The sequence below is a fragment of the Physeter macrocephalus genome, chromosome 5 (assembly GCF_002837175.3).
Source record: "Physeter macrocephalus isolate SW-GA chromosome 5, ASM283717v5, whole genome shotgun sequence".
Lineage (NCBI taxonomy): Eukaryota > Metazoa > Chordata > Mammalia > Artiodactyla > Physeteridae > Physeter > Physeter macrocephalus.
In genome coordinates this window covers 48686878-48699741 of record NC_041218.1, presented here as the reverse complement: position 1 = coordinate 48699741, position 12864 = coordinate 48686878, and the positions used below count along the sequence as shown (strand labels likewise).

Here is a 12864-nt window from a genome sequence, read left to right as displayed (position 1 = left end):
GTCCTTGTTAAACGTTTCTTGTATTTTCTCCATTCTATTTCCAAGATTTTGGATCATCTTTACTCTCATTACTCTGAATTCTTTTTCAGGTAGACTGCTTATTTCCTCTTCACTTGTTTGTTCTGCTGGGTTTTTACCTTGCTCCTTCATCTTCTGTGTATTTCTCTATCTTCTCATTTTACTTAACTTACTGTGTTTGGGGTCTGCTTTTCACAGGCTGCAAGTTCGTAGTTCCCGTTGTTTTTTGTGTCTGCCCCCAGTGAGTACGGTTGGTTCAGTGTGTTGTGTAGGCTTCCTGTTGGAGGGGACTGATGCCTGTGTTCTGGTGGATGAGGCGGGATCTTGTCTTTCTGGTGGGCAGGACCATGTCTGGTGGTGTGTTTTGGGCTGTCTGTGAACTTATTATGATTTTAGGCAGCCTCTCTGCTAATGGGTGGGGTTGTGTTCCTGTCTTGCTAGTTGTTTGGCATGGGGTGTCCAGCACTGGAGCTTGTTGGTCATTGAGTGGAGCTGGGTCTTAGCATTGAGACAGAGATCTCTGGGAGAGCTCTCATCGATTGATATTACGAGAGGCTGGGAGGTCTCTGGTGGACCAATGTCCTGTACTCGGCTCTCCCACCTCAGAGGCTCAGGCCTGACATCTGGCCAGAGCACCAAGACCCTGTCAGCCACATGGCTCAGAAGAAAAGGGAGAAAAGAAAAAAAAAAAAAAGAAAGAAAGAAAAATAAAATAAAGTTATTAAAATAAAAAATAAAAAATAAATTATTAAAATTAAAAAATAAAGTAATTTAAAAAAAAGAATAGAGCAACAAAACCAATAAACAAATCCACCAATGATAACAAGCGCTAAAAACTATAAGAGCAACCAAATCAATAAACAAATCTACCAATGATAATAAGTTCTAAATACTAAACTAAGATAAACATAAAGCTAGAAACAAATTAGACGCAGAAAGCAAATCCCAAGTCTACAGTTGCTCCCAAAGTCCACTGCCTCAGTTTTGGAATGATTTGTTGTCTATTCAGGTATTCCACAGATGCAGGGTACATCAAGTTGGTTGTGGAGATTTAATCCGCTGCTCCTGAGGCTGCTGGGAGAGATTTCCCTTTCTCTTCTTTGTTCGCACAGCCCCTGGGGTTCAGCTTTGGATTTGGCCCCACCTCTGCATGTAGGTCACCCCCTGGCGTCTGTTCTTTTGGGAGGTCTGAGGTCTTCTGCCAGCATTCAGTAGGTGTTCTGTAGGAGCTGTTCCACATGTAGATGCATTTTTGATGTATTTGTGGGGAGGAAGGTGATCTCCACGTCTTACTCCTCCACCATCTTGAAGGTCCTCCCCACCAACTGATTCTTTAAATCTGGCCCACTGCCTAATTTTGCACAGCACAGGAGCTAAAAATGGTTTTTACATTTTAAAATGATGGAAAAATATCAAAAGTAGAATAGCATTTCGTGTCATGTGAAAGTTATATGAAATTCAGATATCCTGTCCCTAAGTCAAGTTGTATTGGAACACAGCATAGTCATTTGTTTACATACTGTATACAGCTGTTTTTGTGCTAAAAGGGCTGAGTTGAGTAGTTGTGAGAGAACTTAAGACATGCAATGAGGAAAATATTTACTATCTGACTTTTTATAGAAAAGCTTTCTGAGCCCTGCTTAGAGATCAGATTCAGGGAGAAGTTATTTGTGTGCATGTCTGTTTGCTTATTGATGGATGATGCTTTTGTGTTGGACGTACCTGGCCTGTGATGTAGTCATCAAAGACGCTGTAGGAGTGCAGTGGTCCATATTCTTCTACTTTCCTCATTTCCTTCCCAAAGTCAGAAGAACGTTATTATATGAGAAAATTAGATTATTAAAGGGACTGTGAGAAGTATCATAGTAACAAATGGAAAGATCTACATATTGACTCAAAAAGTTATGGATTTCTAATCTAATTTGAAGACTTAACATTAGTTCTGTTCCTGTATTCCAAAATTTGAAGTTATTTCGTTTCCTCTTTGGGTCTGAGAAATCTTTTGAGAGGCAAAAATCTTTTATTCTTATGACTCATCATAAAACACAGTGCCATATCAGATGGGCCCTTTGTTCAGTGGCATTATCACATTGAATGGTTACATTTGGTTTATACTTGCATTTGGCTGTCAGTAGGATATGATTAACAACCGGATAGTAGGAAATACCTTTTAGCAGAATATCGAGGGTATCCTGCTCATTTCCCGTGACAGTTGAATTAATTAACATTCATGGCTGACATTGATACTTCTACCTACCATAATATATATGAAAATTTGAAATTAATATAAAAGTCATACTGCTACCAGTAAAAAAAATGTTAACAATAGTACCATAAAATATTATAAAATCGAAAATATGAGTCATTTTGATTTACAATCCCTATTGTGTACATGACTGACCTCAGTTGTCCCCTGTTGTTTTGTTCTGTTTCAGAGGTTGAAGGCTGCGTTGACTCACCACCCTGCTGCCATGTCAAATGGGAATATGAACACCATGGGACACATGATGGAAATGATGGGGTCCCGTCAGGACCAGACACCACACCATCACATGCACTCACACCCACATCAGCACCAGACACTGCCAGCCCATCACCCCTACCCGCACCAGCACCAGCACCCAGCACACCATCCTCATCCTCAGCCCCATCACCAGCAGAACCACCCACATCATCACTCCCACTCCCACCTTCATGCACACCCGGCACATCACCAGACCTCGCCACACCCACCCCTGCACTCCGGCAACCAAGCACAGGTAGACCTTTTTCATCATCTCTTTCTCCCTTCTCGTTAACAGTACAAGCTCAAACGTGGGGCTCATTGGCAGCAACCTTGTTTGACAAGCCCAGGTGTTCTGTCTGACACTCTGGGGGGCTCTGTTCATTTCCTAAGAGGTAATGGTTACCCGTAAGACCCTACCAGATCATAGTTTCTATAACTAATAAGGTAAATATCAGGTTTAGTTTCTAGGGGCAAACGTAAGCTTCAAGTTCTCCAAAATCTATTTTTGCGGTGTGTTATAGAGTTAACCCTAAAAAAGTAACACCAATGGAGGATTAAGAATTTAAGCTTTAAAGAAAGATGTGAATAAAGGATGAGAAAAATAAGTTAATTCTAACCATGGTTCTAGCTGCAGTACTTTATAATATCATAGAGACTCAATTTTGTCACCTGTAAAATGGAAGTTAAATACAATGGCCAATCGTCTGAATAACAGTAAATGTTAAAAATATAAAGAGTAACGATTTCAGGCAGACAAAGAGGCCCGGTAATGGATGTTAGGGTGTAAGGTGCTGTGTAAATGGTAAAGAAAGGTGACTCATCCCACCCAGTGAGAAATGTGTTGGAGGGAGCAGGCAGAGAGCCAAGCTCTGTAGATGATCAGTTCAAGAGGAAGGCCAAATCCCAGTGGTGGAAAGTCACCAGGAGTGGCTAGAAAGAAAGCCAGCATTTAGACGCAACTGGAAGAGGGTCGGGGGATCTGGCAGACGTTACGTCACCCAGCCCAAGAAGAGAGGCGGGTCCATGTACCCAAGCGAGTTTTAGTAAGTGGATGAAGGGCATGTCTAGGAGCATGGCTAGTCCTAGACATTTTGGACCTTCAAGTGGGAAGACCTTTGTCAGTTCCCTCCACCCATTCAAACTGCCAGGTTCCAACCAGCTGGGTCAGAATGGTGTCAGAAGCTTGGGATCACACTTATTCACTGTCTCCTCCATTGTCTGCCTCTGTACCTCTCACCAGGCAGCTTTCAGAGATCTTGCACCACCCCCTCAAACACACACCAAACCTGGACAGCCATCCACAAAATGTGTTATCCATAAGCAACTCTCCATTCAGTAGATAAGCTTATTTATTAGCTAAGCTTACTTTTGCAAAGTTGTTAGAGGTATTGTATATAGCAAATAAGAGTGTAGGCTTTGGAGTGAGAAAACTTTCATTCTTTTCCCACCTTACTTGTTGTATGACTGTGGTCAGTAGATGAACCTCTCTAAGCCTCAGTTTTCCCATCTGTAAAATGGAGTGACAATAGACCAAGCTCATAGATCCTTAGGAGTATTAAATAAGAGAATGTTCGGCTTTTGGCACAGTTTTCAGTACATGATAGCCATGATTAATTCCAAACCGAATAATGTGATAGAAGCTTAGCAAGTAGTTTAGCAATAAAATGCTATCCAAAGCACCTTTTTAGTCATGTGCCATAGTAGGATAGATATTTAGAAGGGAAAAAGTAAACTATAATACAAGGTCAAAGATAGGCAGATAGATTCACATGTCTACTTATTTTTTTAAAAACTGGATCGCATCAAGTTTTGGTTGCATTTGTGAGCGAGTTACTTCACAGACAAGCTGAACAGTTCGTTAAATATAAAAGCCATTCATTAGCTAATTATGAATTAGCCAGTTGCCCTCCATCTCGAGTCAGTAAGTGGCTAATTGTATATGCAATCAGTTAATTGCCTTTATAATCGGCCGCACAAAGTTGCTTTTTTATCCTATGCTACTAAAAAGAAAGAGTCCAGGTTGGTCTTGTTGAAATTTGAACAAGATCATTTAGGCCATATTCAAAATGCCACTGTTAACTGTATTAACTTGCTTGATATTGAGATTCTTGTCATGTGGCCTAATTGTATGATTGTCAGAACAATAGAAGTAGAAGTTTATTAAGGTCATCCAACTCTGAGATTCTAAGAGGACTTGGAATAAACTCTGTCATTTTGAAATTACAGTTAATTATTTTTGATCAAAATTTTCAGAGCATCTGTGTCAACATAATGCCATTCTATTTACTTTATTGAAGTATAGTTGGTTTATAATATTGTGTTAGTTTCAGGTGTACAGCAAAGTGATTTGGTTATGCATATGTATGTATATATCTATATTCTTTTTTATTCTTTTCCATTATAGTTTATTACAAGAACAATGAATATAGTTCCCTGCGCTATACAGTAAATCCTTCTTGTTTATCTATTTTATGTATGGTAGTGTGCCTCTGTTAATCCCATACTCCCAATTTATCCCTCCCACCCCACCCCGACAGAATGCTATTTTTAAAAGATAATGATAGGTAACAATAATTATCAGAGACACAAATTCTGGTCTTAGGGTTGCATTTTCAATTTCTCCTGGCTTCTTGCGATTCTTTTGCATATAAGGATGACTTCAGAGTCCTGGTATCACTCCTTGGCCACCAGGAATTTCTCATAACCAAACCACACCTTGACCCTGAACCTGGACTGTACCTGAAACCACCATGTAACTTACCCCTTTGGGTAAAGGCAGAGGAGAAGCATCAGGGGATAAAGGTTTGTTAAACGTTAGCGTGGTAGAATATAGTATTGAAAGAGAGGTCCCTGCAGTGGAGATTAAAACCCAGTTTTGCCTACTTGAGAGTCTTGTCTAGGGCTGGCAGTGAGAGATCACTAATTCATACAAAAAAATGAAATGAATTTATTTCATTCATTTTTTGCCTGTTAATCCCATACTCCCAATTGATCCCTCCCACCCCACCCCGACAGAATGCAAAAATAGCCAGGTTAGCAGCTTCTTTCCTAGTGCTTTGCTTTGCGGTGGTTAGCTCAGAAGTTACTGCATCTGACATGACTAGTGCTAAACGTTTGCCAATAACAAGGAATACATCTTCATCAGCCTCTCTGGTGAGTAAGATCTTAGACAATTTATTTTGTTATTCCTCTGTGATTCGGAGGAAAGGAATTGCCAATAAACAGTTTTAGAAAATGTCTTTGCTTTAAACAAAATTACTGAGATGCAATCTAACCTCAGTCCTGAGCCTGATTCTTTTTCAGTTAGTCATGTAGGGTTTGATAGAGTTTAGGATTAAAATATATCATCATCAGTCAGCTGATGTCAACCAGGAGCCATTATTAGTGCAATTACAGTCGTTCTGATTGATTTCAATCATAGGGTTGGAATGTGGTAGAAAAGGTGGCTGGGTTTCATTTTTAAAACTTTTTGCCTGTTATTTCTGCAGGTTAAATGCCTCTTGTAAAACAACTTTATAGGTATTATAGCCATAAGCCTGAGTGACTGAGCAATGAGAGGGAGGAAAAAAACAACAACAACACCCTTTATTGAGAATGAAGAAAAGGGAAGGAGTGAAGTGCATTAGGGAAGCATTAGGTGTCCAGACTCATAAACAGTCAGTCATGGAAATTTCACTAGGTGCTGAGTGTCTGCTATATGAAGGGAAATAAAGCTGTATGTGTGGGAGTCCCTAAAACCTTAGATGTTGTTGAGCCCCATGCAGACCTTACAAGGAATCTATAAGCATAATAAAACTTTTTTAATAAAGTGCTTTGCCACTCCTAGAATTTCCTTATAATGCAAGTATATACAACCACCCCTCCCTGTCAACAGACACGGTGTATTAACAGGGCTCACTGCTGCATCAGGATGGACTTTCAAAGGCCCCGCTTCCCAATCACCTAGAAATTCACCCACTCACCATCTCCTGTAACTCCCTCAGCCTTGGTCAAGCTCTGAGGAGGAGACAGGCCCATTTGGAGTTTGCAGGTCCAGCTAGGCATTTGCAGTAAGAACTGTGAAATTGCGACAAAAGGATTTCAGCTGCTTTCCAGGCTTCACGGGGTTCTTTTGATAGGAGTCACAATGGCAGTGCTGTCCCAGAGGTGTGTTCTAGGAACATGGTTTTGACACCATTAGTATGAAAGGCATTCACAACCTGCCCAGAAGGAGTTTCCTGCAGATGACAGAAGACTCATCAGTAGGGTGACAGTCACCCTGACCTCTGTTTTCACCCGTTGCCATACATTGGCACTTTCAGATTTTACAAGGCACCTTAAATAAAACATTTTTAACATCTGAGGAGAAAAAAAATGTTTCTTCTATCATGATTCAGCCAAATGCCAGTCAGGGGAAAAAAAACCACTTGACTCTCTTTTCGCAGACCATCCCTGTATCTTGCCAAAAATATCATAGAAGATGGTGGGGTGATGCTTTTCCTCTTCATGAGCGTGATTTCATTGTTGACTTCATTCTTAGAAAACAAGTGTAATGTGCTAACTGAAACAAGCGACTCCCTGTGTTTTGCATTTCAACACCTTACCCAGCCGTTCCTCCTCTCTCCCCATCACCCCCTCCCTCTCTTTCCCAGCAGGTTTCACCAGCGACACAACAGATGCAGCCCACCCAGACAATACAGCCGCCTCAGCCCACAGGGGGGCGCCGGCGAAGGGTGGTGGATGAGGATCCTGACGAGAGGCGGCGGAAATTTCTGGAACGGAACCGGGCAGCCGCCACCCGCTGCAGACAGAAGAGGAAGGTCTGGGTGATGTCACTGGAAAAGAAAGCAGAAGAACTCACCCAGACAAACATGCAACTTCAGGTGCAGGCCACTGTCTCTCTCCCCAGGACTCAAAGGCCCTGTGTAACATTGGCATTTCCTGCCCCGGCAGGCACTTGTTGACCTAAGCGCTAACACCACCCCTTAGCCCATAGAGCAACTGCAGGCTTATTCCTCAAGGTTTATTAGTTCCGAGACACTCTACAAAACAAAACAACCATTCAGTTTTACATCAGTCTGCTCTGAGGAGGGAAACCCTGCCCAATTAAGTTATAGGGCTGGGAGCAGAAGCTTGGTCAGACAGAGGTTCAAACTCTTGTTCCGTACCTACTTGCTGGGTTTAACCTCTCTGGCTCTCAGTTTCCTCATCTATAAAATGGGAATAATAACCTCATAAAGTTGTTGGGAGGAATAAATGAACTAATGTCTACAGAGCCTTTTGTACATAATAAATCTTCAACCGAAAGGCCGCTCTTTATGTCCACTGGGTGAGGGGGTTGCTTCAGTTTACACTAGATTATCTATATTTTTGTTTAATGGAAAAAAGGGAGGTTTGTGTTTATTATTTTGCTCCATAAGAAAAGGCATGTTTCCATCTCATTTTTAAACTTGACAAGATTTGAATATTGCATGATTTTTGCTTTCCATGGGTGGCTCAGTGGGGGGACATTTTACAGCAAGGCCACTTCTAGGAGTTTTTGAGAACGTCCAGCACCTGGAGCTTCTCCAGCGGACTTCATGCCATACACATGATGCAGTTCAGGGCATTTGTTCTGACACAAAAAGGAGTGCACTGTTCACCAGCAGAAGAAAAGGCAAGTATTATGTAAGTGACAAGCAGTCCAGGGATAGAAGTAAAAATCGTGGATTATAGTGCTGGATTATACAGTGCTTCCAGGAGCAGAGATAATGGCTAAAGAGTGGAGGGAAGAGGGGAAAGAATGTCTAAAATAGGGAGAATCTGCTCCTCAGTAGTTCATAGGTCACCTTCACCCCCATCCTCTGGGCATCCTCAGAAAGGAGCAATTAGGGTGCCAAACCCCCATTTGCATATTTAATTCCATTAAGTGGAAATGGTCTTGGGGCGTCCAGTGTACAAATTGAAATTATACAAAGAAAGTTTGGGTTATACATGGAGCCACTGTTTGGGTTATACAGGGACTGACTCTCATCATTTATGGATGTTCACTCTCCCCCTCGCCCCAAGTTTATCATTCTTTTAATGATAGACATGCGAAAGAAACGTATATAGCAGATATGGGGGAAGTAAGATAATAAATCCTCCCGCTAGCTTGTAGGAAGCTTGTGTGAAGTTGGAGACTCTGTTTTGTTACCCTCTCCCCCGACCACTTACCCCCTTTTCTAATGTTGGGTCTAGCATGGAGAGTTCCTGAGTGTCTGTACTCAGTATCTGTTGAATAAATGAATGAGCTCCCCATCTCTGGAGTGTCTAAGAACTAGCTGCCTGACCACTTGGCAAAAATGTGCTTTAAGGGAATCAAGCCGCAGAGTTTGGCTGGACTCAAACACCGCCGAAACCACTCTAACTTGAAAGTCTATAATTCTAGAATCTGGCAGGCATAGTAGTATGTGAGAAGCTTTTAGGTGGACATGGGTACGCATTTTTAATATTAATAATAATCATATTTTAATTTTTATGTGTACTGAAAAATGTAATTAGAACATGAGACCTTCAGTTTCAGAGATATTTTTGGTAAGGACCAGGCTAAATCATTAAAAAATGAGTTAATTTGTACAAACATGGTAAGTAAATAAAAGTTCTGGTGTATGTGACCTAGCAAATATCACAGCAGTGGTTTTGTAATGACTGAAATGTGAGAACCCCTGGAATTTGCTACCAGTTCTGAGATCTGCAAGAGGACCATGAACAGGTGCAGGTTCTCTCAATCTCAGCACTATTACCTTGGGGCTCAGTAATTCTTTGTTGTCTCCTGTGCAGTGTAGATACTTAGCAGTATCCTTGACCTCTACCCTCTAGGTATCAGTAGCACCCTCTACCCCACCCCCAAGTTGTGACAACTGAAAAATGTTCAGACAATACCAAATGTCCCCCGTGGGGGGCAAAATTACCCCTGAGTGAGACCCACTGACCTAGATGAAGGAGCCTTGAGTAGTCAGCTGACATGTAATCAGATGCAGACAAGTTTTTAAATCAGTTTTAACTAAAATGAGTCCTTGCAGAATGACCCCAGGGTATTGACCATCATTCTAGAGCCTGAAGACATGGAGGGGGTCATAGCAGAGAGCCAGGAAAAGTGAGGATACTGGTTTACTTTGACGTCAGATGTGTTCATGACTTGACATATGCATATATGTTATAGCTTTCACTTAACATATAAGGTACTTAACATATAAGGTATATCCTTTATGAGAACCTAATCTGCTGTTTTAAAAGAGTATATTTTAAAACATGCTTATTGCCAGAAGAGAGACTTTTTATTTATTTATTTATTTATTTATTTATTTATTTTTGGCTGCGTCGGGTCTTAGTTGTGGCACGTGGGATCTTTTGTTGCAGCTCGCAGGCTTCTCTCTAGTTGTGGCACTCGGGCTCAGTAGTTGCGGCCCGGGCTTAGTTGTCCTGCAGCATGTGGGATGTTAGTTCCCCAACCAGGGCTCGAACCTGCGTCCACTGCATTGGAAGGCGAATTCTTAACCACTGGACTACCAGGGAAGTCCCAAACCTAATCTATTAATTTTCACATTTTTAGAACCAAAATGGGTAAGGATAAGAGATACTAGAATTCTAGCCCCTGAAAACCAGAAAAAAAGTCCTATTGGGGCCATTCAACAGGCACCAGTATTTTTGGTTGTTAAAGCAGTGCCTGAGGAAGGGACGGTCTCTGAAAAGACTACGTTGTTGATGTTTTCCAACCACTGCTTTGCTTCACAGGGACAGAAACCACAAGGGCTCCATGTTTTCTGTGATGCCGAGCACTCTGCGTCATGCCATGTGATGCTGGAGAGGATGTGCAGATTCTGCTACCTTTGAATGACCCTTTCCCTCTCACTGGACCTTTGTCAAAAGAAAAAGTTGTCTCTCTTGAGGCTGGTCCAGTGAGCCAAATTTTAAGTAAACAGAAATGGAAGGTGCTACACAAACAAACTCCCGCCAAAAGGAATATCCAAGGTCTGGATGGCCAGCTGCCACTTTTGAGTTGTTTTCCAGCATAAATCTTCTAGTTAGGCTGCAGAGCTTCAGATTGGAAAAATCAGACCTGAGAAAACAAAATCAAACTCCCAGACTTCATTTCCTCATCTCACACCAAATCTCTACCCAAGAGGTCAACACAGGTATAGGAATTGGGGGAAATATTAGAAACCACCCAATCTGACATTTTATTTGGGAGAAACTGAGTCTCGGGGGACATGAGGAGTCTTCCTGAAAGTCACACAACCAGCAAGTAGTAGGATGAAGACCCAAGCGAGTCTTCTCTTGACCTAACCCACTGCTCTGTGATCTTTCATTCTAGAAAGTTCTTCAACTATGAAGGAATCCACATTCTTTTCACTGACAGAGTGGCTGAAATCAGCTCTAAATTCATCAACTGCTAATGTGGTGCTCAGTGGATTGTGTTCAATAGATGATACGGAAATCGTCTGGTCGCCCACGGAAATAATTGCTTTTCTTTTTCAGTGCAAAGACACATGGCCTAAGTCGCTGCTGAAATTTTAGACACACGAGCTCAGGTTTAGGACTTGGCAAGAGAATAGGCCAGATGGGAACTGTTGCTGTGCAAATTGAAAGTCCTTTGTTTTAGAATGAACCAAACCTGGCCTCAGTTAATCTACAAGAAAAAAAAAAAAAAAAAGGGAGGGGCTATGTGGCAGGGCTCATTTTGATTATTTTTTTGGCATGGACTACTGCTTGCATCAGAAGCATTTGGGGGCTTCCCTGGTGGCGCAGTGGTTGGGAGTCCACCAGCCGATGCAGGGGACACAGGTTCGTGCCCCGGTCCAGGAAGATCCAAAAAAAAAAAAAAAAAAAAAGCAGCATTTGGAGTTTATCATATTAACAAAATGAAAATGTAGCTATTAGGGACTTCTTGGAGTGCATGTTTAAAGTATATTATTACAGTGTTGAATGTCTATATAGGGGTGCTACTTCATCCCAAGGCAACTTTATGGGTTTAAGAACAGATTAATCTAACTACGTCTATACGCTTACAGTCCCTATTTAAATGGCTAAACTTTTAGGAGTAGCAAACCCAAACTAGTTTAGAAAAAAGAAAAGAATGAAGAGCTGATTTCAGCAAGAGAATCAATACTTATTATTAATACTTTGCTTTTGCAAAATGCTTCTATATGAAGACCTATAGTTTATTACAACCTACACAAGGGAGTAAAAAAAAAATGGTGATTTGCATCAATTCATAATGCAAGGTAATTCAGAATAAGAAAATGTCTCCAGAAGTCCTGGTTTTTATTTCCCTACTAAAACTGCAGGCCACTTTTGATTTCTTTCATGCATTTTGAAACATTTGCTGTCTGGTTCTTCTCTTCCAAAATGTATTCAAGGTGATTTCTATTAATGTTATCTTGAAAAGGATTTTTATTTAAAATATAGTCTAGTATTTGTGCATTTCCTACGTCAGTCGGTCTATCAATATGGAATGATATCTATCAGTTTCTATCAATATGGAATGTTTATGCATGTGCACAGCATACATGATTCACTCCGCTTCCTCTAGGGCAGAGATTCTTGACTGTTTTTAACCCAAATGCTCCCTTATGGAATCTGATGAAGGCTCTGTAGACTCTCACAATTTGGACATGTACATGGACTTGAAATTTTGCACAAAAGTGAAACTGTAAATGTTGCTTTAGAATCTGCCCTGATAAGATTTGGAGGTACAGGATGTGCTAGGACTGGCTCCCTTAGGAAATATAAGACTTGATATATAAGCCCATTTGAAAATACCAAAAGCAATTAACTAGTGAATAAAAAATCAAGATGGAGACCTTCATTAGATTATTAGGTAATCAGCATTCTCAATAGAAGGCAATTCATAGAATAAAAAACTATCTTTCAGGAAGTAACTAGAAAACTAGTCCAACCACCTTGTTTTACACTAGGTTGGTGTGGCAACTTGGGGAGCCAAACCCGATTATTCTCAACTCTCATTTGAGAGTTCCTTTTTCTGCTGGAAGCTGCCCCATGAATTTCTGTTGCTTCTGTGGCCATTAGACTTTTTTTTAGTCCTTATCAGTATCGTACTTATGTGTGCATGATCTAAGCAAGAGGGAGGCTGATTGTTCTTGTCTATGGAGAATATTAATTGGCATTCATTTTCCAACCCTAACATAGCTAAATAACATAATTACTAATATATTACATTAAGAAATATGTCCATATTCACATATATCTTTAAATGATGGTCAGTTGTTACAGTGCTCTCCAGGTTCCTACTTTTTTTTTTTTTTTTTTTTTTTTTTTGCGGTACGCGGGCCTCTCACTGCTGTGGCCTCTCCCGTTGCGGAGCACAGGCCCCAGACGCC

At 41.0% G+C, this 12864-nt stretch overlaps 1 protein-coding gene across 13 annotated transcripts in view; it reads left to right on the top strand.

Moving 5' to 3' along the window:
- CREB5 (cAMP responsive element binding protein 5) overlaps nt 1-12864 on the top strand; it is a 430944-nt gene that overhangs the window by 408097 nt on the left and 9983 nt on the right. For 12 of the 13 annotated variants that reach the window (XM_028489955.2, XM_024129515.3, XM_028489949.2 and 9 more), the window contains 2 exons: nt 2454-2777; nt 7156-7386. In XM_028489955.2, the coding sequence (XP_028345756.1) occupies nt 2454-2777; nt 7156-7386 (555 nt within the window). The remainder of the gene's footprint in view (nt 1-2453; nt 2778-7155; nt 7387-12864) is intronic. The other variant, XM_028489948.2, reaches the window with a different exon arrangement.